Source organism: Solenopsis invicta, chromosome 1 (assembly GCF_016802725.1).
Source record: "Solenopsis invicta isolate M01_SB chromosome 1, UNIL_Sinv_3.0, whole genome shotgun sequence".
Taxonomy (NCBI): domain Eukaryota; kingdom Metazoa; phylum Arthropoda; class Insecta; order Hymenoptera; family Formicidae; genus Solenopsis; species Solenopsis invicta.
Window position 1 is genome coordinate 18089304 of NC_052664.1, and position 25907 is coordinate 18115210.

The 25907-nt window shown below is 32.6% G+C and overlaps 3 protein-coding genes across 8 annotated transcripts in view; 2 read left to right on the top strand and 1 right to left on the bottom strand.

Moving 5' to 3' along the window:
* The window catches only part of LOC105201201 (proline hydroxylase buaE), a 29124-nt gene extending 26162 nt beyond the window's left edge, over nt 1-2962 (top strand). Inside the window, exons 4-6 of the mRNA XM_011169139.3 lie at nt 134-278; nt 548-730; nt 2124-2962. Coding sequence (XP_011167441.1) covers nt 134-278; nt 548-730; nt 2124-2471 — 676 coding nt within the window. The 3' untranslated portion in view covers nt 2472-2962. The remainder of the gene's footprint in view (nt 1-133; nt 279-547; nt 731-2123) is intronic.
* Nucleotides 2332-8662, bottom strand: LOC105201202 (translation initiation factor IF-2, mitochondrial). 3 transcript variants are annotated; one of them, XM_011169141.3, is made up of 13 exons: nt 8528-8662; nt 7923-8054; nt 7544-7682; nt 7172-7470; nt 6905-7065; nt 6590-6816; nt 6241-6511; nt 4481-4734; nt 3719-3977; nt 3483-3647; nt 3279-3419; nt 3039-3216; nt 2332-2518 (listed from the first exon to the last, which is right to left on the bottom strand). In XM_011169141.3, the coding sequence occupies exons 2-12, from the start codon at nt 7958-7960 to the stop codon at nt 3044-3046; spliced, it is 2127 nt and encodes a 708-aa protein (XP_011167443.1). In that variant the 5' UTR covers nt 7961-8054; nt 8528-8662; the 3' UTR covers nt 2332-2518; nt 3039-3043. The 3 variants fall into 3 exon arrangements, with proteins under 3 accessions (XP_011167443.1, XP_039304990.1, XP_011167444.1); XM_039449056.1 differs by lacking the exon at nt 8528-8662 and having other exon boundaries at nt 7923-8149; XM_011169142.3 differs by lacking the exon at nt 8528-8662 and having other exon boundaries at nt 7853-8149.
* A 294-nt stretch (nt 8663-8956) lies between these two features.
* LOC105201203 lies at nt 8957-25728 on the top strand. 4 transcript variants are annotated; one of them, XM_011169145.3, is made up of 10 exons: nt 8957-9190; nt 15293-15535; nt 16947-17230; nt 18877-19155; nt 20236-20778; nt 20907-21143; nt 21212-21307; nt 21968-22069; nt 22615-22672; nt 23646-23856. In XM_011169145.3, exons 2-10 carry the CDS (start codon nt 15325-15327, stop codon nt 23654-23656), a joined length of 1821 nt encoding a protein of 606 aa, XP_011167447.1. In that variant the 5' UTR covers nt 8957-9190; nt 15293-15324; the 3' UTR covers nt 23657-23856. The 4 variants fall into 4 exon arrangements, with proteins under 4 accessions (XP_011167447.1, XP_011167445.1, XP_011167446.1 ...); XM_011169143.3 differs by lacking the exon at nt 22615-22672 and having other exon boundaries at nt 23646-25728; XM_039449075.1 differs by lacking the exon at nt 22615-22672 and having other exon boundaries at nt 9056-9190; nt 15205-15535; nt 23646-25728.
* Nucleotides 25729-25907: the final 179 nt, after the last annotated feature.

The following is a 25907-nucleotide window of genomic DNA, read 5'->3' on the forward strand; positions in this document are numbered from 1 at the left end:
TATTTAATACGTGAATGTACTTTAAATGGTTACTTTTCAAGTATTTTCGTTTTATTTTTGCGTGTACTGCGTCGCTTATACAAGTTTCCGTCAGTATTTTATTTAAATTGAATTCATTTTCCTACACGATTAGATTTTCGGAAGAGGTGGAACTTCGCCACTCTTTCAACGTAACCGGATGTGGACGAACCCTGCCGGAAGATGAGGTTCAGGGATTTAGATCAGCGGTCGACGAATTGTCACGCGATTTCAAGCAACTGGCCACGATGCTCCTCAACGTAATAATCCCTGACTTGTTTAATAATTTCGCATCTGTTTATGAATTTAATTCCTGGATTTACTTTATTATTGTAACTCCTTCTGTGAACATCTTTGCTCTTTCGTTATCATTTTATCTGTTCTTTCGCGGTTGAAGTTTCCTGCGAAAAACCTTGCCGTGTGTTCCATCTTTGAATTATAATTCTCAATGACTTCGTTAGTCAACGAGAACAGTCTAGTTTTCACATGGAGTCTAATAAACGTTGGAAAATCCGTTGATTTACTGCAGGCTCTATCCGTGGGTTTGGAACAGTCCCACGACTTCCTGCTGACCAAGCACGCGCACATACTCGGCCCTGGCAACGCGTCCACCCTGCGTCTCCTCTACTATCCACCACTCGGTGCACCGGTACAAGGACTGACCCGATGCGGCGCCCATTGCGACTATGGCACTTTCACTTTGTTGGCGCAGGTATGCAGATTGCAGCATTACACGCCTGAAACTTGTGGCCTCTTACAGTCCGTCCACCAGAAGGCTACAAGATCGTAAATAATTTTCTAGATATAGAAAATCCGTTTCATGGCGCTTCGCGTCGTAACGCATCGTAAATTCTACATATCTTTATCATTTCGTCGAAACTGACAGAGAGATATCTTGGTACGTTCATTCGCAATACGATGCGCAATCGTTTTATGATAAGCAGCTCTAACCGCTATTAAATGAAACGTGAAGATATTTAGAAACGCAGAATATGTATTTAGCCACGCATTAAAAGATAATGAATTATTAAACATTAGAACAGAAGTGATTTAAAAGATAATGAATTATTACACATTAGAACAAAGAAGTGATTTAAACACAGTATACCGTAAACTGCCATTGAAGAATATCGAGTCAATATAAAAGTAACATTTTATTATGTACAGCATGTATGTACAGGTTTGCTACTAATTACAAATTGTTATTAACAGAGGAGAAGGAAGTAATCTAGTCCCCATTTTCATTTCATTGAATAATTTTGTTAATAATCAATATTTTATATTGAAACTTGAGCGATTATAATTCGTTAATGTGTTGCTTAACAAATTTTAGATTCAAAATAATGAAACATTTATTACTTGGGATATGATTTATAAAAATGTGATATCTGCATAATCGATGGAAGAAGAAAAGTAGTAATGGCTGGCCTAAAAATAAATTAAAAAAATTGGTTTAGTTTAAAAAAGAGTCTTGTTACAAAATTATATATTTTTAAACTTTCATCGTTTAGAATTTTTTTGATTTAGAATTTTCTTGCGTTCAGAAACAGAAGTATTATTAGAGGACTATGTTCAGAAACATTAGAGATATCATTTTATCCTTGTTTAATATTAAACAAAGATATAATATTTTTAATGTTTCTAAACACAGCACTTTAGAGTGACAATCGATTTATCGAAGAAATATTTCGATGTAATAATTTCGCTTCAAAAGCTATTAGATATTAAATAAACCAATGTTATTGTTACTTGTTATTTAAAAAGTTAAATAGCAAGTACACTCGAGTGTACAATTGTACATACATTCGTGTGATGATATGCTCAAGTTCAAAGACAATGAGGAAGTACATGGAAGCAAGGCTAAAATGTACCTTGAAAAAGTTTTTCGAAATGCTCAAAAGTAAAAATGCCTTACACCAATTGTCAGCTATTGTATATTAGCGCCACTAAAAAACGATGGGCTACTAAACAAATAATTCCATGAGCAATTATTACAATTAATCATCTAATAACAAAGATAATAAGGATAGCTGTTCATAGTAGCGATAATACCTCCTTCTCCTCTATAAATCGTTCTATATTTATACAAGATATTAAAATTTCAGGATTGTGAAGGTGGTCTTGAAATACAAACTGGAGAAAGATGGGCTAGAGTAGGTCATCTTCCAGGCGCCATATTGGTGAACACTGGCGAGTTATTGGCACATTGGACCAATGGGCAGCTTCCAGCGCTCAGACATCGTGTCGTTATGCCAGAACACTGCGGCCGCGGCCGTCATTCCATCGCCTTCTTTGTGCATCCAGATGACAATATTCCTATCGAGCCGTTAGATACAAAGATCACCGTAGCCACGCAGGAAACAACTCCTTGTCGCCTTCAGAAAAAGAAGCGCAGCGTCCTCACGGCGTATCAGCATCTTCAACGTCGTTTTCGCGAGACTTACGCGTCCTAATGTGCCGCATACGATCCTGAATATTCTATCACGGTGATCTAATGGACCTAAAATCGCAAATAAAGTTTTCGTATGCTCATCAAATTGGAATAAAATTAAAATTTCGCGGAAATTCAAAAAAGATCGATTTTATAGGCAGTGAAATTAAGATTACCGCAAGCTACGTTTTAAAGTGTGATCAATATATTTTGCTGTACATTGCTTGATATATTATTAAAAAAAAAATGTGCTTAAAAAAATGTTATGCATAATATCCATTCCATTTAATATGAACACACAAGAAGGCAAAGTCATTGCCTCGATATTTTTTAATTTTTAACAAATCTTAACGGTATAGCTTTGTTGTCTTAATTTCACGACTTGCGTTTAAGAATCGGATACCTTTACGAAGCGAAATTATGAAATTGAATGTCAAAGAAAGATGTAAACAAAGAATGTAAAAGATTGCGAGTCTCAGGCAATAATAAATCAATTTGTACTTAATTCGAAAACATTTCCGTGTTATTCCTATACCAAATAACTAGAACTCGAGTGAAAAAAATATATAATTGCTGTGCTTTATTTAACCTTCTTTAGAATCCAGGATCCCAGTCAGTAACTTGCGGTTTCTGGTACATCTGATAACAAATTAAAACGTCCCCAGCTTTAAAAGACACCGTAGGATCATCGAACCTCAAGCCACATTCAACATCAGTCTTAATCGTTTCCGTTTCATTTTTCATATGTCTCATTGACAACAACTTCCCTAAAAAGATAAGTAAATGTAATTTCTTTTTTCTTTCACGATTATCAATCTAAATGTTTTACCAGTATAGAGAATTTCCTGTTCACGCATCAAACGGTACATCGCATTCTTCTTGAGATTGCCTTTAACGCATCGGCAGCCCGCAACCTTTACTTTCTTTTTTTTATCTGTGATCTCGAACTCTTGCAATACATTTGCTTCGCCTGCAAAGAAATAAAGTCAAGATAAATTTATAACTACTAACATGATTTATAATTCTCTCATACCTATCACTTCTTCGGCGTCAACCGTTGGAAGTTTCTTGTTTAATTCCTTTTTAACATCATCAATAAGCTTATATATCACATTGAATGGACGAATTGAAATCTTTTTTTTATTAGCTTCTTGTTGCAGGTCTTTCGTTACACCAATGTTAAAAGGATATATAATGGCTATAAATATTTTATGATGTTAAAATTTATAGAAGGTAACAACAATTGACATTATGATATAAATTATATACCATCAAATGCGTCTGCCATTTGTAAATCCGTCTCCGTAACAGGTCCGACGCCGTAGTGAACGACACTTAATTGACATTTGTCGTCACTCCCATATGTATTAAAAACGTCTAATATAGCCTCTACAGAGCCAGCAACATCACCTTTTATGACAACGTTAAGTTTAGGTATTCCATCATCGGGCTTATCATTTTTAACAAGTTTTGATAGCTTCGCGTATCTGCCAAGTTCTCTTCTTTTTGCCAGATGTTCTTTGTATTCCTACAATTATCGAATAATAATGTAACAAACAAATAAGATAAATAATGTTACACATTAATACAATACATATATTTGTTATATTACATTAAGAATAAGAGTATACGAATCAAACATCTGTATGAGCAAATCGAATCAAATCTTTGGCAATATTCAAAATCAAATCAAATCAAATTTTAAACTTTTATGTTCATTCAAAATCAAATCAAATTTTAAACTTTTATGTTCAATTTGAATGCGAATCAAAATCGAATCAAATCTTCCCAGATTTACATTACATGCTAATTTGAATATAATAAAGCATTTTCAATGACGTTGATCTTTCTTTTAATAGGTGAAAAAATTAACCGCTACTTTGAAGAAATATTTCACCAATCAGGAAAATGTTAAATGCTAAACAATTTATATCAGGTAAGGTTTTATAAACTGATAAATACATAAAAAATGAACAATTGTGATGAGAGTCGAAATCGATTAATTAACAAACCTTTAATTAAAAAACTTACTTTTAGATATTCTTCATGTTTTTTGTCCGCTGCAATTTTATGTTCCTCTGCCATCTGTGCAGCTTTCTCTGCTTCTCTGTATCGCATTACCATGCGTACCTGTTTTTCATTCTCAACTTCTAATATCTCATCTCCGGCAGTGGGTAAATCCTTCCATCCGATAATTTGCACAGCATCGGATAACTTGGCTTCCATAACTGGATTTCCGGAATGGTCAAACATAGCTCTTACTTTAGCCCATGTTAACCCGCATACTTTTTTCAAATAAAAGTTTCATTAATACCTTGAAACTGCCACTCTGTCTTAAATAGTATATTAGAAATGGAAAAAAAAAAATATATATAGAAGCTTATTTTTAAAAATATTTATTTCGTGGAATTTAGTTGGACAATAATTGAAAAAGTTAAAAGATAAACAATAAAGTTAAAAAGTTAACTTTTAATTAAGTTGATTTTAAATAAGTTTATTTTTAAGCATTATTTTAAAAATACAAATTTTATTAACTTTTTTCCTAGTTAAAAATTTACCTAACAAAATAATTGTAAAAAATACATTATAAAAAAAAACATTTCTTCATTATTTCATATAAATTTAATTTACTAATAGAATAATTAATTTTATAATTACTTGATAATATGTATTGTTTTATTATTTTGGGCGCGTTTCACTATTGGAATCATTTCATCCTTGTTGATTAACAAATATTAACTAAGAACAAATAATGCTTGCAAGTGTTGCAAGCGTTAAGTGGAACGAATCTTTAAAGTAATTTTAAAATATTACGACATTCTAATTTAATATAAATAATGTTTTCTGATATTAATTTTTAAATTAATTTTAAATTAACTCAATTTAATCTTAGTTTTAATTTAGTTTTTTGTTCAAGTAACTTTTAACGTAAATTAATTTTGTAAGCAATCAACTTTAACTTAATTTAATTTAAAAAAAGTACACTCACCTGCAAAAAAAACGAGCCATCAAATTTTATCACAATTTTTTAATATTTTTAAATAGCAGTAACTCAACGAAAAAGTATCGGATTGAGATAAAACAGGGTTCAAATTAAAGCGTAAACATTTTCCTTGATAGCCAAAAAAATCAAAATTTACTTAAAAACAATTTTCACAAAATGACTAACATTAAAGACAGACATTAAAAAGGAGGAAAAAAATCTTTATTTTTAAATTATTATGTTGCTTAGGGAAATCGGCTGCATAGCACAAAAATTGTTAGCTTTTAAAGCTTACTAATTTTCGAAGAAATCCATATTTTTAACAATTTTTCACAATATACAATTTTTTTGACAAAGTTATAGCGTTAAAAAAAAATGTTACAAAACGGACAACCTTTACTTGTAAACTCAGTATAACTCAGAAACAAATTATTGTATAAAATATTAATAAAAAAAAAGTGAATTTCAAATCTCAATTCTTTTCAAATTTCAATTTTTTCCTTCTTTTTCAAGGTCTGTCTTCAATGTCCGCCATTTTGTGAAAATTGTTCATAATTAAATTTTGATTTTCCTGGCTATCAAGGGAAATGTTTACGCTTCAATTTGAGACCTGTTTTATCTCAAACCGACACTTTTTCGTTGAGTTATCACTATTTGAAAATATTAAAAAATTGTAATAAAATTTGGTGGTCCGTTTTTTTGCAGGTGAGTGTATTAACTTATTTTGATAGAACTTCAGTATTTTCTAAAATTTTTTCTTATTTTTTTCTTTGTTTTTCATGCTTGAGATAAAATATTTAGCACATACCAAGAAATGCGCCCTTCCTCAATGTACCACGTTGAATTAAAGCTGTTGCTAATTTGCCGCGTTGACGATCGGTAGAACACTCGATTACGACAGCTTCGACTAATCCCGTCGGGTCACCCTTTAGTCCCACAAGCTCGGCTTGTAACGCTATAGCTTCTATCAAGATATTTAAGTTGGTCCCGTGCAATGCTGATACATTAACACTCTGAATATCCCCGCCCAATGCCTCTACTTGAATCCCTTGTTGCGCAAGCATCTTTTGTGTTCTCGCCTGCAATACATGTTATAAATTATGTTGCTTTACTTTCAGCAATTTCATTGTTTATTAAAATAAACATTAATGACATACGATGTCGGCTTCCGGTTTATCTATTTTATTGATAGCCACAATAACTGGGACATTTGCAGCTTTTGCCATCTGTATACTTTCTATGGTTTGCTCCATCACGCCGTCATCTGCTGCGACAACTAATACTATAATGTCAGTTACTTGTGCGCCTCTCATTCGCATAATATTGAAAGCCGCGTGTCCAGGAGTGTCCAAAAATGTTATCGTTTCCCCAGTTTCCAATGTTACTGTCAATTAGAATATTAGAGAAAACCTGTTAATGCAACTATGAACAATGATAAATATCAACGAATTTGATAAAATCATATTATTTACCATTGAAAGCTCCAATATGTTGGGTGATACCACCAAACTCCATTTTCACAACTGATGTGTTACGTAATGTGTCTAGCAATGTAGTTTTTCCATGATCGACATGGCCCATAATTGTTACCACTGGACGACGTTTTATCAGTACAGATTCGTCCGGTGGAGGCCTAGTAAATAAAATATAATATGTACAAAATATGAAAAATGTAAACAATATAGATGTCAATTTGTTATCCCACGTCTGACTCCTATAATTGATTCTATTATCAATACCGCTTAACAACGTTGCAGTCCTTTGTAACCTCCTCTTCTTTGTCGTCTGGTCTAGGAATCACTTTAAATTTTACCCCGAGTTTCCGTACAGCATTGTGCAATACATTTGAATCCTCTATGATAGTATTTTTATTATAACGTTCAAGTGAGTTGTGTGAATCAGACAGATAAATTGCATCTATGACATCATTTATATCTCTTCCAGTAGATGTTGCCAGCTCTGATACCGTCATTCTTTTCCATATATCCACAACTGGCAGACTTTTCTTTGGTTTAATTTGAGTAAAAACATTCACTTGCTACAAATAATTAACTTCTAAGTATAACAACATCTAAAAATTAAATATTTATGATAAAGAATCATAGAATTACCCTCTTTGGCTTGCTCTTGAAATATTGTGGGGTTGTATGGTAACGCTGGCATTGCGTGCAAGCGAGGAATAAACTGTGTAAATTGTATTTCCTTACATTGTCACCTCTGACAATATCACGGAGTGGCTGCCTCAATAAACTGCAAATTGCAATATAAAATTATTACCACAAAATACACTCTCTAATCAGATTTTATATTTTATAAAGAACATGAGTAAATTGATAACTTTGCACTGCAGAAGGTTATGTTTCTTTTTTTTTAAAGATATGTTAACTTTTCACAACACTGTCATAACGAAATACACATACTGTACAGCAAATCTCGAGGATACAGCTTTGATCATCGTGTGACAATATTCTCAAGAAAAAAAATAATCACCTAAATTTTGTACACGTTCTGATCAAGGAAGCAGCCATGTTTGAATCGATTACACAATCAGTTTAGCCAACTTCAGGTCTGATCTTACATCCAGTCCGTGAGTTCGTTTGGGCCCGCTTTTTTTATGTTGGACTTTGGAGTGAAAAAAAGATAAAATTAACGATGCAAAAAATTCAGCAAAAAGAATATGGCCTTTTAAAAAAGTAAAGGATTTGTCGAGAAATTTTTCATATTTTTTATCTATTCTTTCTTTTCTTTTTAATATTCAATTATATACTTATTTTATTTTATTTTATTTTAAATGTAACAATGTACGTAGCTGTGAAGAAGTGACTTCTTTTTGATTAATTTAAATAGTGATTAACTTCTCAGATAATTAATTTGTTTATATAAATATAATCAATTTTTTTATTTAACGTGACGAAAAAATTAAATAAAAAACGACGAAATCTATATTATAGTTTTGATTTAACGTAATATTCGAATCTCCTTGTAGCTGAACTTTCAGCACTTTCTATGTTTTCTCTTCTTTCCTCTGATATGTTTATCTCATTTTAAGTGTATAGAAAAGAGCATGCTGTAAAAATACAAAACAAAAAAACTACGATTTTCTACGGATAATGCCGAGCAGCACTGTAACGCGATCGTTCGCTTCATTTGGTCGGCAGATGTCGTATGCAGTCCGCGCGATGGATATCGGAATTGGATATCGCGATTGTCGTCCATCGACGTATGCGGCATATGCATGACATTGTACAATTGTAGTCGTAATCATTGCAAACTCTTTTGTCGTCACGTGTCGCGCGATCCGTGTCACGGTCTCCAGTGCGACGTTGTTGCTTCTCTTGAACCGCGCGTATCTCGACCGAACATCCGAACTCGTGCACATTACTTCACGTCATTGCTGCTACTTGCGGCAACGTTCGCGCCGCGCCGCTCAGATCTTCGCATAGTAGTTCGAGAGAGAAAGAGAAAACGAACTGGAAGGGGGATGGGGGAAGGCAGCCCAATCTCGCACAGTCGCGAATCTCATTCCGACTTCTTCAGGAGGACCACGTGGCCCGTCCGAAACAGTGACAGTGGGTACTCGACAGTGGGTGCGTGAGAGTCGACGACGCGCGCTCCCGTGGTGTCTTCCCTCGCAGATTTGTTGACTCGCTCGGACGGATCGTAACACTCGCCCTTCGGAACAAACGGCCCTTCGGGAAGCAAAACAGGCGAATGATCGAACGTGTCTATCCCGCGATACCGGTGCATTTTTCGCCGAGGTGAGTGTTCGCGCGAGCTTCTCAGCTTTTCCTCGTCAGTCGCCGGATCCGCGATACATATGTTACTTGCAGCGTATCCTCGAGCGATACGATATAACGAGCCTCCATGTATATCTGCACATTTTATTTTTAACATTCGATGAACAACGAGGCTAAAACGATACATCGTGGCACTGGGTGATGCAGCCAAGAGGAAGGGGAAGGAGAAAAAAAAAGATGAAAGTGTAGTGTGTTTTTGAACGTTACGCGCCGACGATTAAATTGACAGTCGGTTCTTTTCAGCGGTCTTTTTGTCTAGCTACAGATTTTTTTGTGTTTCCTTCCAATATGTTATCTCCCGTGATCGCTCTCGAGATTTTGTAGAGACGTCACGTGATGTTTAGAAAGATTGAAATCTCTGTCGCCTGTTATCGCGAGTTATCGCGAATTAACGACGAAGACACGCGACCGAAAAAAATCTCGTCGCCAAGAGTTTTTTTTTCGATATTTTTTCTCACGGAAGAGGAAGCATCCTCGAGATTCGTTAAGACACGTTGGCAAAGCTATTTCTTTGCGCAATGTAAGTGCTGACTCTGCGTATCGCTCAATGCTAATTACGAGCGTTCCCTCGTCTGCTAACGCGCCAATTTACGTATAATTATTTTACTTGCGTTACATAACATCGCTGTGCTTCGCCTCGATCGATCGCTCGAACGCGTTCGCGAATGCGGAAAGTGCAGTATCGATCCGGCAGTTTGAAGGGTTTATCATTTTATCGATCTATCGATATATCGTACTGTTTATTCAAAAAAATCTGCGAGGTTCCATGATATGCGTCGGAACGTAGAGAAATCATATATAATTATTTACACAAAGATAGCGGTTATCGTAAGAGATTATTCTTTATTTTTATTATTTTGTTTTCTTCCCAGACAGCACACAATATTTCTAGAAAATTTACAAAATATAATAAGAACTTAAATATTTTATAAATATTTGTAAAAATGTTTCATAAACATCTTATGTTCAAATCATAAAAATTCATTATAATAAATATCATAAAAATATTTATGAAATATGTATAAGATATAACTATATATTTATTTTTTACTTACTATAAATAAATTGTGTAGCATATTTAGTCTAGATTTTAATAACATTTTATGAATAAAGATTTTATGATTTTTTTTTTAGTTATATAAAATATTTATATAATATTAAGAAAAAGAAATAGTAATAAATATCTATAAATATCATAAATATTGTGCTGTTTAGGTCTATTGTTAAAGTCCGTTTTTCTATTGTGTAATTAACTTAAAAAATCAAGTTAACCATAACTTAATTAATTGATGTATACTTTCATAAACTTATGGTTAAATTAAAAGTTATGCGTGTATAATACACATGATTTTTAGTTTATTTAACCATAAATTTTTAAAAATATGTGTATTGGTTAATTTTCAAGATATAGTTAACTTAATGGTTACCACATGTTATGAAAACAGGTCTAAGGAAATCCTAAATTACTGATAATTTTTAATTAGGCGATATCTTCAAACTGATTACAGAATTTTAAATTTCTTTATACAGTTAAAGTTACACACAAAAATGAAGAATTTAAGGAGTGATTTCATAATAACAAAAAAAAAATTGTTTAACTCATTAAACATTTTTTAAAATAAATTATTTTTGTTATTAGCATGAAATTGCTCTTTGCTTTATTCTTTATTTTTGCATACACACTTTAAGTGCGTGAGAGAATTTAAAATTCTGTAAAGCCAATTCAAAGATACTAAGTCGATAATTTGTTTTAGGATTTGCTTTAGAATTTCTCGATATACAAGTAAGATATACAATCTAAAAGATTTTTATATTAATCCTATAAAAATATTCACTAATTATGTAATTTTCCTTCGTTGAGAATTTAACTGCTTCGTAAAATAGATCAGTGTTTCCTTTCCTCAATAAAGTTTTATTACTACAGGCGCAATTAATTCTGCGTACCGATTCCGGTGAAAAGCTAATGAGCAAACGGATCGCGGAAACTAATCATCTAATTTTAGCTAATGCATAATTAACAAATTGCATTATTGAATAAGCGAATCAATGTGTTCCCAATAAAGTCCGGGCCGATACTACAAAGTACAAGCGCATTAACTTTGTATGGGGAGAAGTAAGCAAGGAAAGGAAACGGTTCGCTGAAGTGGGTGATTGTCGTGAATACGTTGCGCGTATTTATAACAAATGAATGTCTTTACGCGGAATTATTTACGGTCGGAGGCTCTCTACCGTATCGGCCGCGTTGGCGAAGTAAATGCTGCATAATGCCGCAGAATATCCTTGAAATAGAACGTGGCCCGATCGATTATTTTATTTCGATAAAGGTCGCGGTTTTCCTTCGCACCTTTCACTTCATTTCGACTGTCCTTTCGACCACGTTGCTGCGGCTACTCAAAGTCGAGCGAAATTACTCCCGCGTTCCCATCAGCTCGCTTTCGTAAGTCCGGCGATGTCGAAACCGTCGAGCGTTACGATCGATTTACATTTTACATAATCAGGCTCCCGAATTGAAATATTCCGCATTTTCATAGCAGACGAAGAATCTTATACCTGAGAAGCAGCTTGCGAATCCGAATTTTTCTTTGTGAGATGTGAAAAAGATTTAAAATCATAGAATAAAATAAAGAACTTCCAGAGTAAGTCAAATTAGAAAATCATACTTAAATGAGATACTTGAATAACATATATAACATATATAAATAGAGAAACGTTTTAACGGTCAGAACTGCATTTTGGCATGTAATAATATTTATGTATATTTTTTAGTTTTTCAAATTATTGTAATGATTATTTTTGGTCTTAAAACGTAATCCTAAAAAAAGTAATATATTTAATTGATTATCAAGAACTGCGTTTCAAGATTGAAAGTAATTAGCATGTACTTTGAAGAACTAGAAAGTATATATAAATTTAAACAGAAACATTATACTAATTGTAAGATCTTGCTTTAACCGGTTTAGTCGCTTATTTGTTTATTTGATATTTAAATTAGAAACTTTCAAAATAAGACCAGCAAATGCAAATAAATTTGGCCGGAAGTTAGTATGTAATTTGGCTCTCTCTCTCTCTCTCTCTCTCTCTCTCTCTTGCACGCTATTTAATTAAAAACCTTTTATTTTGAAAAGAATAGAATATTTATGCGCGAAATTGTTTAAATTTCTTATTACAATGTGAATTTACTGTTACTGAATTTTGTGATTATATGTATTTTTTAATTTACCATATTTTGCAGTTTTGACTAAAGATCATTTTATAAGATCAATTTATAAGAAACACAATTTTTTAATGTTTTTCTATTTTCGTATAAAATAACTGTTATTTTACAACTGGATTTCTTATTTATATATATAATTAAAATTTATAATTATACAATTATATTACGTTATTCTCTAAATTTCTTGTGAAATCTTACTCCAATCGAGTAAAAATACTCGGAATGGATTGAAATTGCACTTTTTAAAAAGAGAATGAATATTTAACTTCAAAGAAAAAGTAACTTGCTCATTTGGAATAAATATTTTACTCCATTAGACTAAATAATTTATTAAACGTATTTTTTTTTCACCGTTCACAATTCTTAGAACAAGCAATGTCGACATTATTTTGTATTATGGACTCAACGTCGACACGATGACGAGACGATTAGTGCAACAAAGTGCGACTTTGAGTGATCTTTCTTTGTGCATGCACTATTTCCAACTGTGACGTAGACGTATCAGATTCATTAATTACAAGTGAAAATACTCATTTCACTTTACAGAGTGAAAGAAAATATACAGTTCACTTCACGATACAAAGTAAAAAAAAATTATCCCATGACACAGATTGGATAACTGCACTCCATATGAATTAAAATCTACAAAAAGTTACTCCAACTTGAGTAATCAATAATTCATTTTTTTAGAAGTTTTATTCAATGAAATTCAGAGGGTATACGACCCAAATTTTGCGTGACATCCATCAATAGCAAATTCCTGTCCCGAAATTCTGTAGTTCTTAACGACAGTTAAGATACTATCGTTGTGCAGAAATTGTATATGATAAAAAAGTTTTGCCACGATAAGGCTGTAAGCCATAAGACCGTAAGAAATTGACCAACCATAGTCGATTATTCTTCTCACATTCAACTGTGATTAGTTATTTTCTTACGGCCTTACGGCTTACGGTTTCTTAAAGCAACATTGTGGTCCGACACTAATTTAACGATGCTATCAGAGTTACAGAATCTCGCTATTAAAATCATTTCGAGATGAAAAATCCTATATCAAAATGTTACAATAATTTTTAAACGAGAAGGGTTGAAGTTCGCAAACCAAACTGCCCGAAATTCACGCGTTCAAGTCTAGCACATTGTACATATGATGCTTATTTCTCATAAGCCTTGTGTTCATGATGCAAGAAGCTGTATACATATTCTTCCATCCACTTGTACCTGTACGCTTCTTCGACGTATGGATATTTTCTTTTAACTTTTTCGTATGTTTCGAGAGCAAAGTCACGAGATGCATTCGGGAGATTCGCATGCACGATCCCTTTGAAATCTTTTTTTACGTAATTCTGCCTACTCATTCTAAGGCACGCCACGAAATTACGGTTCTGTATCCTGCTTCCGTAGTTACCGCAAGGACGAAATACACGCGAAGTTAACAATTGTATGACACGCTTAGTGCACCCGACAATTGTGCGAACAACTGTTAGCTTTGTTGTGACTACGTGCAAAAAAACATGCGTCTCGAATTTGTGTGCACTTTATTGTATTTCTTATAGATTTATTATTTGTAATATTAGAGATTAATTGTCTGTAATCTATTAAAATTTATTTTCTTTTGTGCTTTTGAAAGAGATCTACGTGAATTTTTGTCTGTCTACACAAAAAGAGATGAAAAAAAAATTGAATCAGTTCCTTGTCTGAGAATTCTTTATATGTCTGAATTCTTATTTATACATTTTTTTAAAGTTTTTAAATTTCGAATAAGTAAAATTTTTCCACGGGAAGAAATCGATTTAAAACTTATCTAAAATTCACGAAAAATATCGTGCTGAAAGTCAGGTACAAAAGTTTCGATGGAGAACTGACCTAGGTTCAGCGTACGGTAGCGCCTCGTCCAATCGATATGTCCTCGACCTCGGCCTGTTTGCTGAAGGATCGTTTATATTACTACGACGAGAGTGTCTGGAAAAATTTGCTTACTAAGATAATTTACGTGGTGATGCATCATTTATTGTCATTGTTTTTTTTTACGAGCTTGATAAAACTTTACGCAAGGTAAAATTTTGAGAGATAACATCGTGATTGCACTTGAATAAATATTTTCATTCCACGAGAACCGACTGAAAAGCTAGACTGCTATTACATTATTTCTTAATCTTCTTACGAATACGTATGCACACGCGGATTTACAAGATACCACCATATTTAATAACCAATTTTGAAAATAATAAAGCAAAATAAAATAAATAATATAATTAATAAAGTAGATATTAATTAAATTTTGCATTAATACTGAATGAATCATTTTATGCCAAGGTTGCACAGAAAAAAAAATTAATATCAAATTAACAATTCGTTGAAAAAAACATTTTTTTTGATGTAAATAAACTATGTCTGCTTAAGATTATAAATTCTTCCAAGAAGATTTTATATTCTTGCTTATACATGAAACATGATTGAATTGTTGATTTAATACTAATTTTCTCTGTATGCTAAAAATCATGTTAAACATGTATTTAAAAAATAAATAAAATATTTAAAAAAAAATCAATTTTTATCGATTCTGTAAGTCTATTCTGTAACTCTAGCGACAATTCGGTATCGTTACAGTGTGGTGGCGCAGTTTTTCTACCATGTGTAATATCTGCGCAACGACATTGTAACGATACTGAATTGTTGCTAAAAAGTTACAGAATATGATGCCTACTGTCTGATTTTATCGATCCGTTTCACGCGCATTTTATCATAAAATCTTCTGTTTCAGATGCATCGAAATCTTTCAATTCAAGATCTGAAAATAACAAATTCCTGATTCTTTAAACAATAAACAGACGCGTTTCTTCTCGTGTCAGGTGATAACCGTCACGGCGCCAAGATAAACGGGATGGACAGAATGACTCGTTGCGACGAAGAATCTTCTCTGCAGTCTCTGCCACCGATGCACCCGGGTCAATCAACTCACGCCACCGTCGTCACCTCTATGTCTCCTGTGACGCCGATCCTGGCAACGTGTGTTGTCACCGCCACCAACAAGGTCACTGCCACTGCTACCAGTTCTACCCATGTGCCAGGTACTGGATCAGCTGATAGCCCTAGTAAGTAGGATGGAAAATTTTTGTCGCAAAGATTACATCTGCATTGATCAGCGACTAACGCTATTATTAGATTTTGCAAACGATCAAGAGATTATTTTTCTTCCGTGTCTTTTGTCTACTAAATTTGGCAGATCTGAACAGGATTGGCTAGTAATTAGTTTAAAAGTTAAATAATGGAGTTAAAAATAATAACTTTTAACTTAAATTAGTTCATTTAATATGATTTAATTTTTAATGTTAACTAGTTATGTTTTAAACAAAAATTTTAATTTATTAACTTTTTTTCTAAATTAACAATTTATGTATAAGAAAAAAATTATTACAAAAATATATTAACATAAAAACTATTTTTGTTTTTTTGTATTTCGTAAACTTAATTTACAAATAAAATATACAATTTGTTTGATGATCCATATTATAATTGTTTTGACTAATTTAATTTTAAAAACTTACAAATTTCTAATTTAATATAAATAATGCTTTTCAAAATTAACTTTTAACTTTAGTTATAATTTAATATTAACGTATTTTTTAACTAGTTAGTTTTTTTATTCATGGAACTTTTAACGTAACTAAATTAATTTTATTTATCATTAACTTTAATTGAATTTATAAAAAAAAAATATATTAATTAATTTACTTAAACACAATGTTTGTATGCTTTACAGTGGCATTTTTTTATTTACAAAATTGTCCAAAGAAGTAATTGTTTCGAGTATTTCTATTGTTCACCGTTCTCTTCAACTGTTTTATCTTTGTTCTCATGCGTTTCACGTTTCATAAAATAATTTCAATCATTTTGTTTCTTTTCTTTATATTTTTTATTTGTTAACTTGTCATAACTCATGGAAATCTATTTTTAGAGTATCTGCTCTGAAGTGTCTTATTCATTGTTTATTTTCTACTGGACTTTTTTGTATATTATCTCTTTTAAAATTCCAATGAATTTATATTTAGGGATGTCCAATCGAAGATATCCAACCTGTCAATCGAGTTTCTGTCCTAAAGAAATTTATATTTCTACGTGTTTGATTGCATTTAAGAATTTATCACCAGTGAAATACGATTAAGATACAGTAATAAATAATAGACGAGTATAAAATCTTTCTAAAATATAAGATTTTACTATGTATTAAAATACAAACGAAAATTTTGAATGTACAATTAGTATATATTAATCCAATTTTTAACACTAGAAGTTTGATTCAATTTTGTTGAAAGAAGATTTATTAATTTCATAATTACAAAACAGAAGATTGATTTTTCCAAGCTTTCAGTGAGATAACCAGATTACTTTCAAATTCTTTGATCTCTGAAAGCGGACGCGATAGACAGACCCTTCGCTAGCCGCTCTCGACCACGTTTTCCATCTCCCGCTATTCAATTATTAACTAGAATATATCGTGAGCAGCTACCACCTCGCCGCCGTCTTCGCTGGACTCCCGTATACCGAGGCCATCGCCGTCGGCTCTGCGCCGCGCCGCGAGTTTGCGCTTGCGCGGCGAACGTCTACCTCCACATCATCCGCGAGCCACCACCGCCGCGGCAGCCAGCACGGCCCTGGTCGGCCACCAACACCATCCCCGTCGTCACAACCACCTCCTGCAGTCGCCGCAGCAGCATCAACATCCGGATCATTGTCTCTTCCCGGTCATCACGGAGAATGGAACCGACTCGCCACGACAACGATCCTTCGTGAGTAACTACCGCTGACACGTATCTCTCCCTCGAGAAATTGTCACTCGAGAATTGTCCGGAAAAAACCATCAACGTCGCTACGCACTACGTAGACAGACTTGTTATATTCGCGTTATATTCGAAGTGTCGTCGCACGGTTGTTCGAACGAAGAACCTTGGTGGCGACCATTCTTTTTGCATCGCGCGAAAAAGCGAGGACCAAAGAGTTAACACAAACGGTAGTTCTCCAATCTCGGGATTACATTATATTGAAGATTGAATGGTTTATAAATTAAACAGCGTATAAGCACTACCGGGACCATGTGTTTTGCTCATGACACTATGGTAACTCTTAAAGAAAAATATTTCAATAAACTGATTAGCTGTATTAGACAATATTGCATTAGTATAATATCATTTACTGATATAGTAATCGGTTTATTGGAACCCTTTTTCTTAAAGAAATGGATTATTGTGTACAAATACTCTACATTCGCTTCTTCCTATTCTCTTATATTCTTTTATGAAACAAGAAGCGTATTGAGAGTATTGGAGCCCGGCTTATGACCGTTCGCGTTCGAAGATCCACTAAGGTCCTCGGCGAGCGCTATAGGAGAAATTGATCTTTGGCTTTTGCGTGTGGCGTAGGCCAGAATCTCAGTATAGAGACCTTTACCTTTGCTCGTGTTAACCGTAAATTCAGAACAGCGCTTGAAGTTCCGTTGATTAACGGGTAATTCGCACATTGAGCTACGGTAGTCTAGCCTGTCCGCCTTGGCGTGACGGGATAGGTATAGTCCGGACGAGTGTTATTATTCCAAGTAAATATAAGAAATCGTCCAACAGGTAGGCAACTCGTTATAAATCCACCCACGTATCGATTTTCACCAACTGTCGTACATAAGTTGTGCTTTACCTCTTTTTTTCTCAGCTTCTCAAAAACCTGGACATTTGGTGTTAATCAAGAATATTCAAGAAACGTGTTAATAAAATAATTATTTCTTTTCTAATTTGCTTAAGGACCTAGAAATTTTGGAAATAATCGAGAAGCATTAACGAAATAGTCAACTATTTTTTTCTAATTTATTTAGGCCCGTTTGCACCAATGTAGCTTAACTTTAAACTCGGTTTAACTCACTTTCTATTTTTCTTTAGTTAAAAAAATTAGAAAAAGATGAAAGGATTTAGAAATAATCAAGAAACGTTAATGAAATGATAGTTATAACGAATTAAATTAATACTAACACTAAACATTTTATGCGATACAAAATTATATTCCTTATATATTTTCAATATTTTTAAATTAAACTTAATTTAAATTGCATTGAAACAAATTTCAACTTCTGAAAGTAGCATTGACATTTCAATGTTCTCTTTAAAAAGACTTTCTTTACTTATTTGGTAATTATCGAAATTAGAATTACATTCGATTTAACGTAAACTTATATTAAGTTAGACAGGTACAATCTTTAATTAAAAACGCGACTTAAAAAGAGAGTGCTATGTCCATACTTACAATCTCTAATTTAGCTGCGCGATTGTATCTTTAAAATTAATATCGTTGTATATTATAAGTGACATTGTCTTTCCCATTCTATTCTATTCATATCTGTTTTAATGAGTCGCACTAACGGATGTTGTTAATATAATGATTTACCGTTCAGAGTCTCTCACTGACACCGGTGAGGCCGCGGCCAGGTCACGCGGCCTCTGGGGGAACTCCAGCGGGAGTCAACGATGACAGTGATGTCGAGAGCGTGAAGAGTTATAGCAGCGCTTGCAGCACAGCGAGCGCCTGCGAGCATGCCTCCTTTGCGTTGAATGGCACCACCTGGTCTGGTCGATCGCGAAAATATGTCGTGCATTGTTCAAATTATGTTGGCGACAGCGAACAGTACCTTACGCCTACTCAGAGAGCGGCTAAACAAGTCCGAAAGTTTCAGGTAACTAAAGCTTTCACGATGAAAATAGTTGCATTTTATTCGTCACTCATTCCGTTTTTAAGCGGCCCTTGGACGCTCAAAATTATTACACAATATTATTGATCTATCATATAGAGACTGCATTTGTTTGTTTTAAATGAGTTTGTCTAGGGCAAGGATTTCCAAAGTTGGGAAAAATTTTTTACTATGATAAAAAAAAAAATTGTGAAATAAACTTTTATGAATTATTAAATTTCTTGTACATAAAAATAATTCTTTTTGATATAAAGTCAGAAATATTATTTGAAGAAATAAAAACTAAGCGCATACTTCGTACCTTTATATTTTGAAAAATAAATTTACACAAAATAAACATAAGAAATAAAAACAAATGTCGTTTTTCTATATTGAGAGGAGAGTTTATATAACTGAAAAATGTATTTAATAAGTGATATGAAAATATTAAGCACTAAAAAATTTACTTTGACTGAAAAATGATATTTTTTGTGTTATTGATATATCAATCTAATACCCAACTCATTGTAAAATTTATATTTGATAAATAATTGTAATTATAAATAATTATATTCAATAAAAAATTAAAAATACGGGGAGTAAAGTAGTATAAATAAATAATTAATTTACTCTTAATTCACTCCTTCTCTTCCCCCGTTTTTTTCATAATTCTTAAAGCTAGATGAGTCGCGAATTGTTGTTTTAAAAAATGGGATAAAAAATGGGACACGATCCAAATAAGTTTGAGAAACTGTGGTCTTAGAGAAATACTTTACAATGTTATTGAGCATCTACAGGCCGCTTTAAACTTCTCTCTATTAGTTTGTTGGCAATACAGTTTAGCGCAATATACAAATGTACTCTGTTTCTAGAATTGAAAATTATTATTCATAATTCTTTATCTTGAAAAAATGTAATTTTTGTAGATGATAATTAATAATCATTTCATTGGAAATTTATAAATAATTATTTAATTTGGCAAAGAATCAACGAGACTCAAATGATTACTCATGTATGTACGTACATTTAATATGGCAATTTTATTTTTTCCTTATTAAAACTTACAATTATCTTGATTATATCCAGGCTCTATTGAAGGAGGCACGTAAAGAGATTGATGAAAAGGATCGGGAAATCTTGCGTTTAACAAAGGAGGTTGTAGAATTGAGGTTGTACAAGGCTTCTCTAAACAGTCCAGATGAGCGAACGGATAGCAGCGACGCTCTCACAGTGCGCGAGAACAATCCCTTCTCGCCGGAGTCGCCGAGCAAGGATCTTCCCGATGAAGGCGCCGCGGAGAAAGCCAGCCCGGAAGCGCTGGAGAAGCGTGTGCACACGGATCTGCCCTCGTCATTAGCCGATTCCGGACACTTCGAAGATGGTTCCGTCCATTCGAAAGACTCCGTATGTCTGCCAGAGTCGCAACCGGAGATTACTGTTAGCACGTGCAGTAATACTATATCCAACGACATTGTTTCTGATACGAATTCTGTAACGCCAACGAGTGAAGTAGAACGAGATGAAGAGAGACGTCGATTAGTAGTTAGTCATTATGAAAGTAGAATCGACGATATGCATAGGCGGCATGTTGACGAGCTGCAGGAGTTAAAACAGAAGCACAATGACAAGGTAGAGTTTGTTTGACTGATTATGACCAGTTATGCCTTTATATATATATATATATAATTTTTTTTTTTTTTTTTTTTTTTTTTCAAAAATAAAGATTATTATTTTTCATGTTGGTGATATGTTTGTAGGTGGAAAGCTTGTTGAATCAATTGTCTGAGGTTAATACTCGTTACTGTGAAGTGCGGCCGGCTATGGATATCGCCGAAGCTCGCGTGCGTGAATTAGAAACGGAATTAGAGGCTGTGAAAACTGAGCTTATTGAGCAGAAGACGCTTTTGAGTGATCAGGAAGAAAGAAATAAGCAAATGTACCTGAAAATGTATGCCAAAGGTCAAGAAGCTGCGCGCATTGAACAAGCTGATCAGGTACATTAAATACATCAAAGACAAAGGAAAATGCAAGATCGACATTAATTTTTCGTAAAAAATTACAGATATTCGTACAAGCACATCAATCACCGTCTAAAGTCACCGTCGCAGAATTGCTTCAACAACTAACTGTTACACAAGCTGAGTTAGAGAATATTAAGGTGAGATGTAATTTACTTATAATCTACTATTCTAAAAATCCTACATTAAAAATGTAGTACAGCGACATAACAGATTAAAAATTTTATTCATTCTGTACAAGATAAAGGATTTTCAATGGTTATTAATATATTTCAAATAGAAATGTTAGCGTTTCTAACATCAGTTATTATTAATGAGAATCTTTTCAGCAAATTCATCACATTTTCGTTGTCATCAACGAGCTTTCATAATATTAGATTGCATTGCGGTATTTGCACACAATGAGTCTCTTATTAGTTCAACATTTGCATTCTTATTTCCTTTGCTTAATCATTAGTATGTCTTTTATTCTTTCTAATTGTATTCAACTAAAGTATAATGAAATTCACATAATAACTGATTTTCTCAGGATTGATAGAAAGAGAGAGCGAGATTTGCTAATGATTAATTATGCTAACACAATAACACGCCTAATAAGGTGAATCTCAGATTCGCGTTTTTTTTTACATAGCTCAATCAGCTTTTACATTTGTTTCGCAGACATTGTTTATTTATATCTCACATCTATCACATTTATCACACTTATGAGGCGTGTACTTCACATTTCGAGCATTTTCGTAGTTCACAATACTCTTGTACTAACGATATGCCACTTTTTTTGGTCGCCGCTCACACTCCAGGACACAAGCTACTCGCCTGAACCTCACATTTCAGCCGAACATAGCCAAAGTTTATTAAGCGCTCAGGAGGCTGTTTCTCTCTGGGTCCTTGGCACACGTAAGGTCTGTATCTTAACTCGGCTACGAAGTGATGACGCAATTCTCATCCACCTTTTCGCCCATAAAGTAGCAATTGTTCGCATATATGATGCACCGATATTCTATCAATGTTTTACTAAATCAAGAGCTGATATTCCGACACACAAATGTAATGGTTTGTCATTTTTCTTTTATAAATTCCAAGATTAGATAAGTAGATTTAATTGGAAAATTCTTTTATGCTAGTGAATAATTTATTTTAATAATTTGTAATTTATTACATGTCATGTATTTGTAATTTATTATAATTGCATAAGTTTTATCTCTACGTAATTGAAGTGTTCTATGGTAAAAGGAGTGTTAATTTTGGAAAAAAATCCTGTATATAAGTTTGTCGTAAGGCGATCAGTTCTTGAATAAATAAGGGCGTGTGGAAAAGAGCACGATTGCGCTCCTCGTATTTCTTTCTTTCTTCTACATTCGCGTTAGTGAACGCTTTGCTGCAACAATTGCATGTGGACCGTGAAGCACAAATGTAGATGGTTTATATTTTTATACGTTGCTCTTAGATCGGGCGATGTTATCCAGTGCACTTGGAAGAAACAGCCTCTTATATCTTCGGGCAATGTAAGTTTGCACGAGCTTACAGGCAATGCACGCTTTCACCATACTTTCACTTATATTGCATACAAAACTTGTAGATTATATATTTGAATCCAGATAGATCAATTTAATTTTATTCGGTATTAATCGGTATTATGCTTAGATAACTTATATTTATCTAAATAATAGATAAAATTATATATTATTTTATCTAGACAATTTTAAAATAATATCGCTATAAGCAAAATAATTTAGAATATTAAACAAATATATTTTTATTTAAAAATTTTTATTTCTTAAAAACAAAAGTTTGTCGCATTTAATTTGACAAAAATGTTCCTCTTTTGTTCCTCTATAGACACAAATACAAATTGAAGTTGAAAAATATAGATAGAATATATAACTCACATTATAATAACTAAGCTTCTTGCTTGTAAAAATGGTTTTTGAACCACTTATAGTTTTGGGACAATTTTTACATCGCACTATTATTTTCTGAAATTTGCGCAATTATATTTATTTATTATTTTAAAAAAATTCTCTTAGAATAAATGATAATTTGGAGTATGAAAAGCGAAGAACAATACTTCAATATTGTTCACATAAACTTTGATAATTTGAAAAAGGTAACAATTTTTTAAATATAAGATAACGTTGAAAATATATGTTCTAATAAGCTAGATAAAAATAAGATGCAAATATTGCTTTATTTAGGTAATTATCTCGATATAAATAGATAACGACAAATATTAAATGGTAATTGTCTTAATATAAAATTGATAATATATACACTTTTTAATTATAACATATATGCTATTAATCATTAAAAATTATGTTAAATCTTGAAAATAAAACATACGAATGTGTCTGGATTTAAATTTGGTAAAACATAATCATATGTACTTACAAACAAAGAATTATACACTTTTCAATTGTACACATATCTTAATGATTTTAACATTGTTCTTTAACGAGTATGCCATTCTGTTTTGATTAGGCAATGTATAGGCGTATTGTAGAGGCGAGAAGCAGCCAGGGTACACTCGATCCGGAAATTACTCTGCAGTTCCTAAAGTCGGCGATCTACTATTTCCTAACTGATAAGGAGAATCAACACGGTCACTTAAATGCTATTGAAAGTATCTTGGGCTTCACAGATGCGGAAAGACACAATATCGATAGATACTATCGATCAGGGAGAAAATAATATTTTCTAAAAATTTTCAATCTAAAACATTATATTATTGACGATTGGTGTTATCCAAATTAACGCCCGAAAAATACGTCGTTTAGTTCTTTAGTATCTTTTAAAAAGAGACAACCACAACATTTTACCGCGTGCTCGAAACATTTGTTTTAAACTTGATGAATATTTGAAATATGTATGTATCACAAAAACAACTTGCTTCTCTCACCAAAATTGCTAGCTAATCCATAAAAATATATGCTGTGTAATTTGTAAATATAGCTGGCAATTTTTTAAGAGATTGCCTTTATACTTCTATATTTCAAATTCTGGGATGTAATAGCATAAATTATGTACATATAGCTTGGCTAGACTGAAATTGTTTATGACTGTATGTGACATCAGTGCTCTGCGATGGCCATGTATTACAAATTGATATCACGCATATCGCATAACTTGCTCTAAATTATGCTCTAAATTAGTAGATATATATAAATATCCTAGTTACATTTGAGCAAAATATATTATCTAGTTATTGCGAATTTTACTCTTTCAATGATTATTATGCATGTATTGCATTATGATACAATATTCCAAAATTGGGCAAGAAATATGTGATATATATGTGACAACTAAGTTACTGGAAAGGATTTGAAGTTGAGAACATCTTTATGTAATTATTTGAAATGCATGCCCATCCTTATACAAGTGTAAAAGTTGAATCTATCTTTCTCGTTATTACGTACGGATCCCCGAACATAAATAAATTTATTTATATATATTTACTTGTTATACAAATAAAATATATATATATATCTATATACACATATATCAGGATAAGAATTATCAGAGTTTTTGTTCATCTTTAAAATTTTTAAGCATGTACAAGAAAATGATTTTGAAGTAGCAATGAAAGAGAAATCATTTAATTGTACATCTTTGCACAGTAACTCTGAATCGTCCTGTATATACTATTATCTATATCAAAGCCTGGTGACATGACGTCCAGATAAGGTAATATTATGGAGACTGAAGGATATATCTTGCCTTTTTATCTGCTCGTAGCTTCAAATTAAGTAGGTCGTGACAAGTGCAACTTGTAGTGGACATCAATAAGCACACTTCCTATAACTTATCCTAATTCTAATTATTCATTTTTTTACAAGATATTTGTGTATTTAAATTAAAACCAAAGAATAGTGGGACAGTTAATTATTGCGAATGAATACTTGATTATAATTAAGTTTAATACTTGGCACCAACTGGTTAAAATTATATTTTTCGTTATTGAAATTCTGAACTTGTTCAGCGCAATATTGTAACATTAGATACAAATAATCTTTTTACCTTTTTAAATATTTATTTTATGATCTAGAACTAGTATATTCAATGATTTAAAAGAAACATGAGTAGAAACTATAATTTTTGTAGCACTAAGATTTTTGTAATTTTGAATGACATTAGTCTGAAAAATGTACGTCTAAGGTGCCAATAAGTACGAACGTTCATAGCACATACAAAGCGCTTCTTGAAGCAACATTCTCTTAACAAGTGTTTTATATAAATCAACAAAGAAACAGAAATATATTGACAGTAATCCACTATATCAAAACGTCCAATGTCAACAAAAGAATATAGTTTCATATAATGTATAAATGCGATCACACATTTATCTAACTCCGAAATTATAGATAATGTTCTCATTTTATATTAAAGTTCCTTTTATGTGAATGCTAGGCCTAAGTAAACTCGATTATAGATAAAACTTGTATGTCATTCCATCGAAAATAACAAAAAATGCTAAAAGCATTTGACACTTTTTGAATAGATTGTGCGATTTTATTTCTGATATAGTATTTCCCGCGAATTCAATTACATACAATGATTCACGTTTTATTTGTTTCTTATTTTTATACAAATCTCACAATAAGGAACTTTCTATTTCTTTCATTTATCCTCACCCTCGTCAATGTTTTTATGTATTATGCAGTATGGGAAAAAATTAAAATAAATATTCCAAAACTTTATATCAATAGCTCTTTCTTATTTCCAAGTTACACGACTTTTACTAAT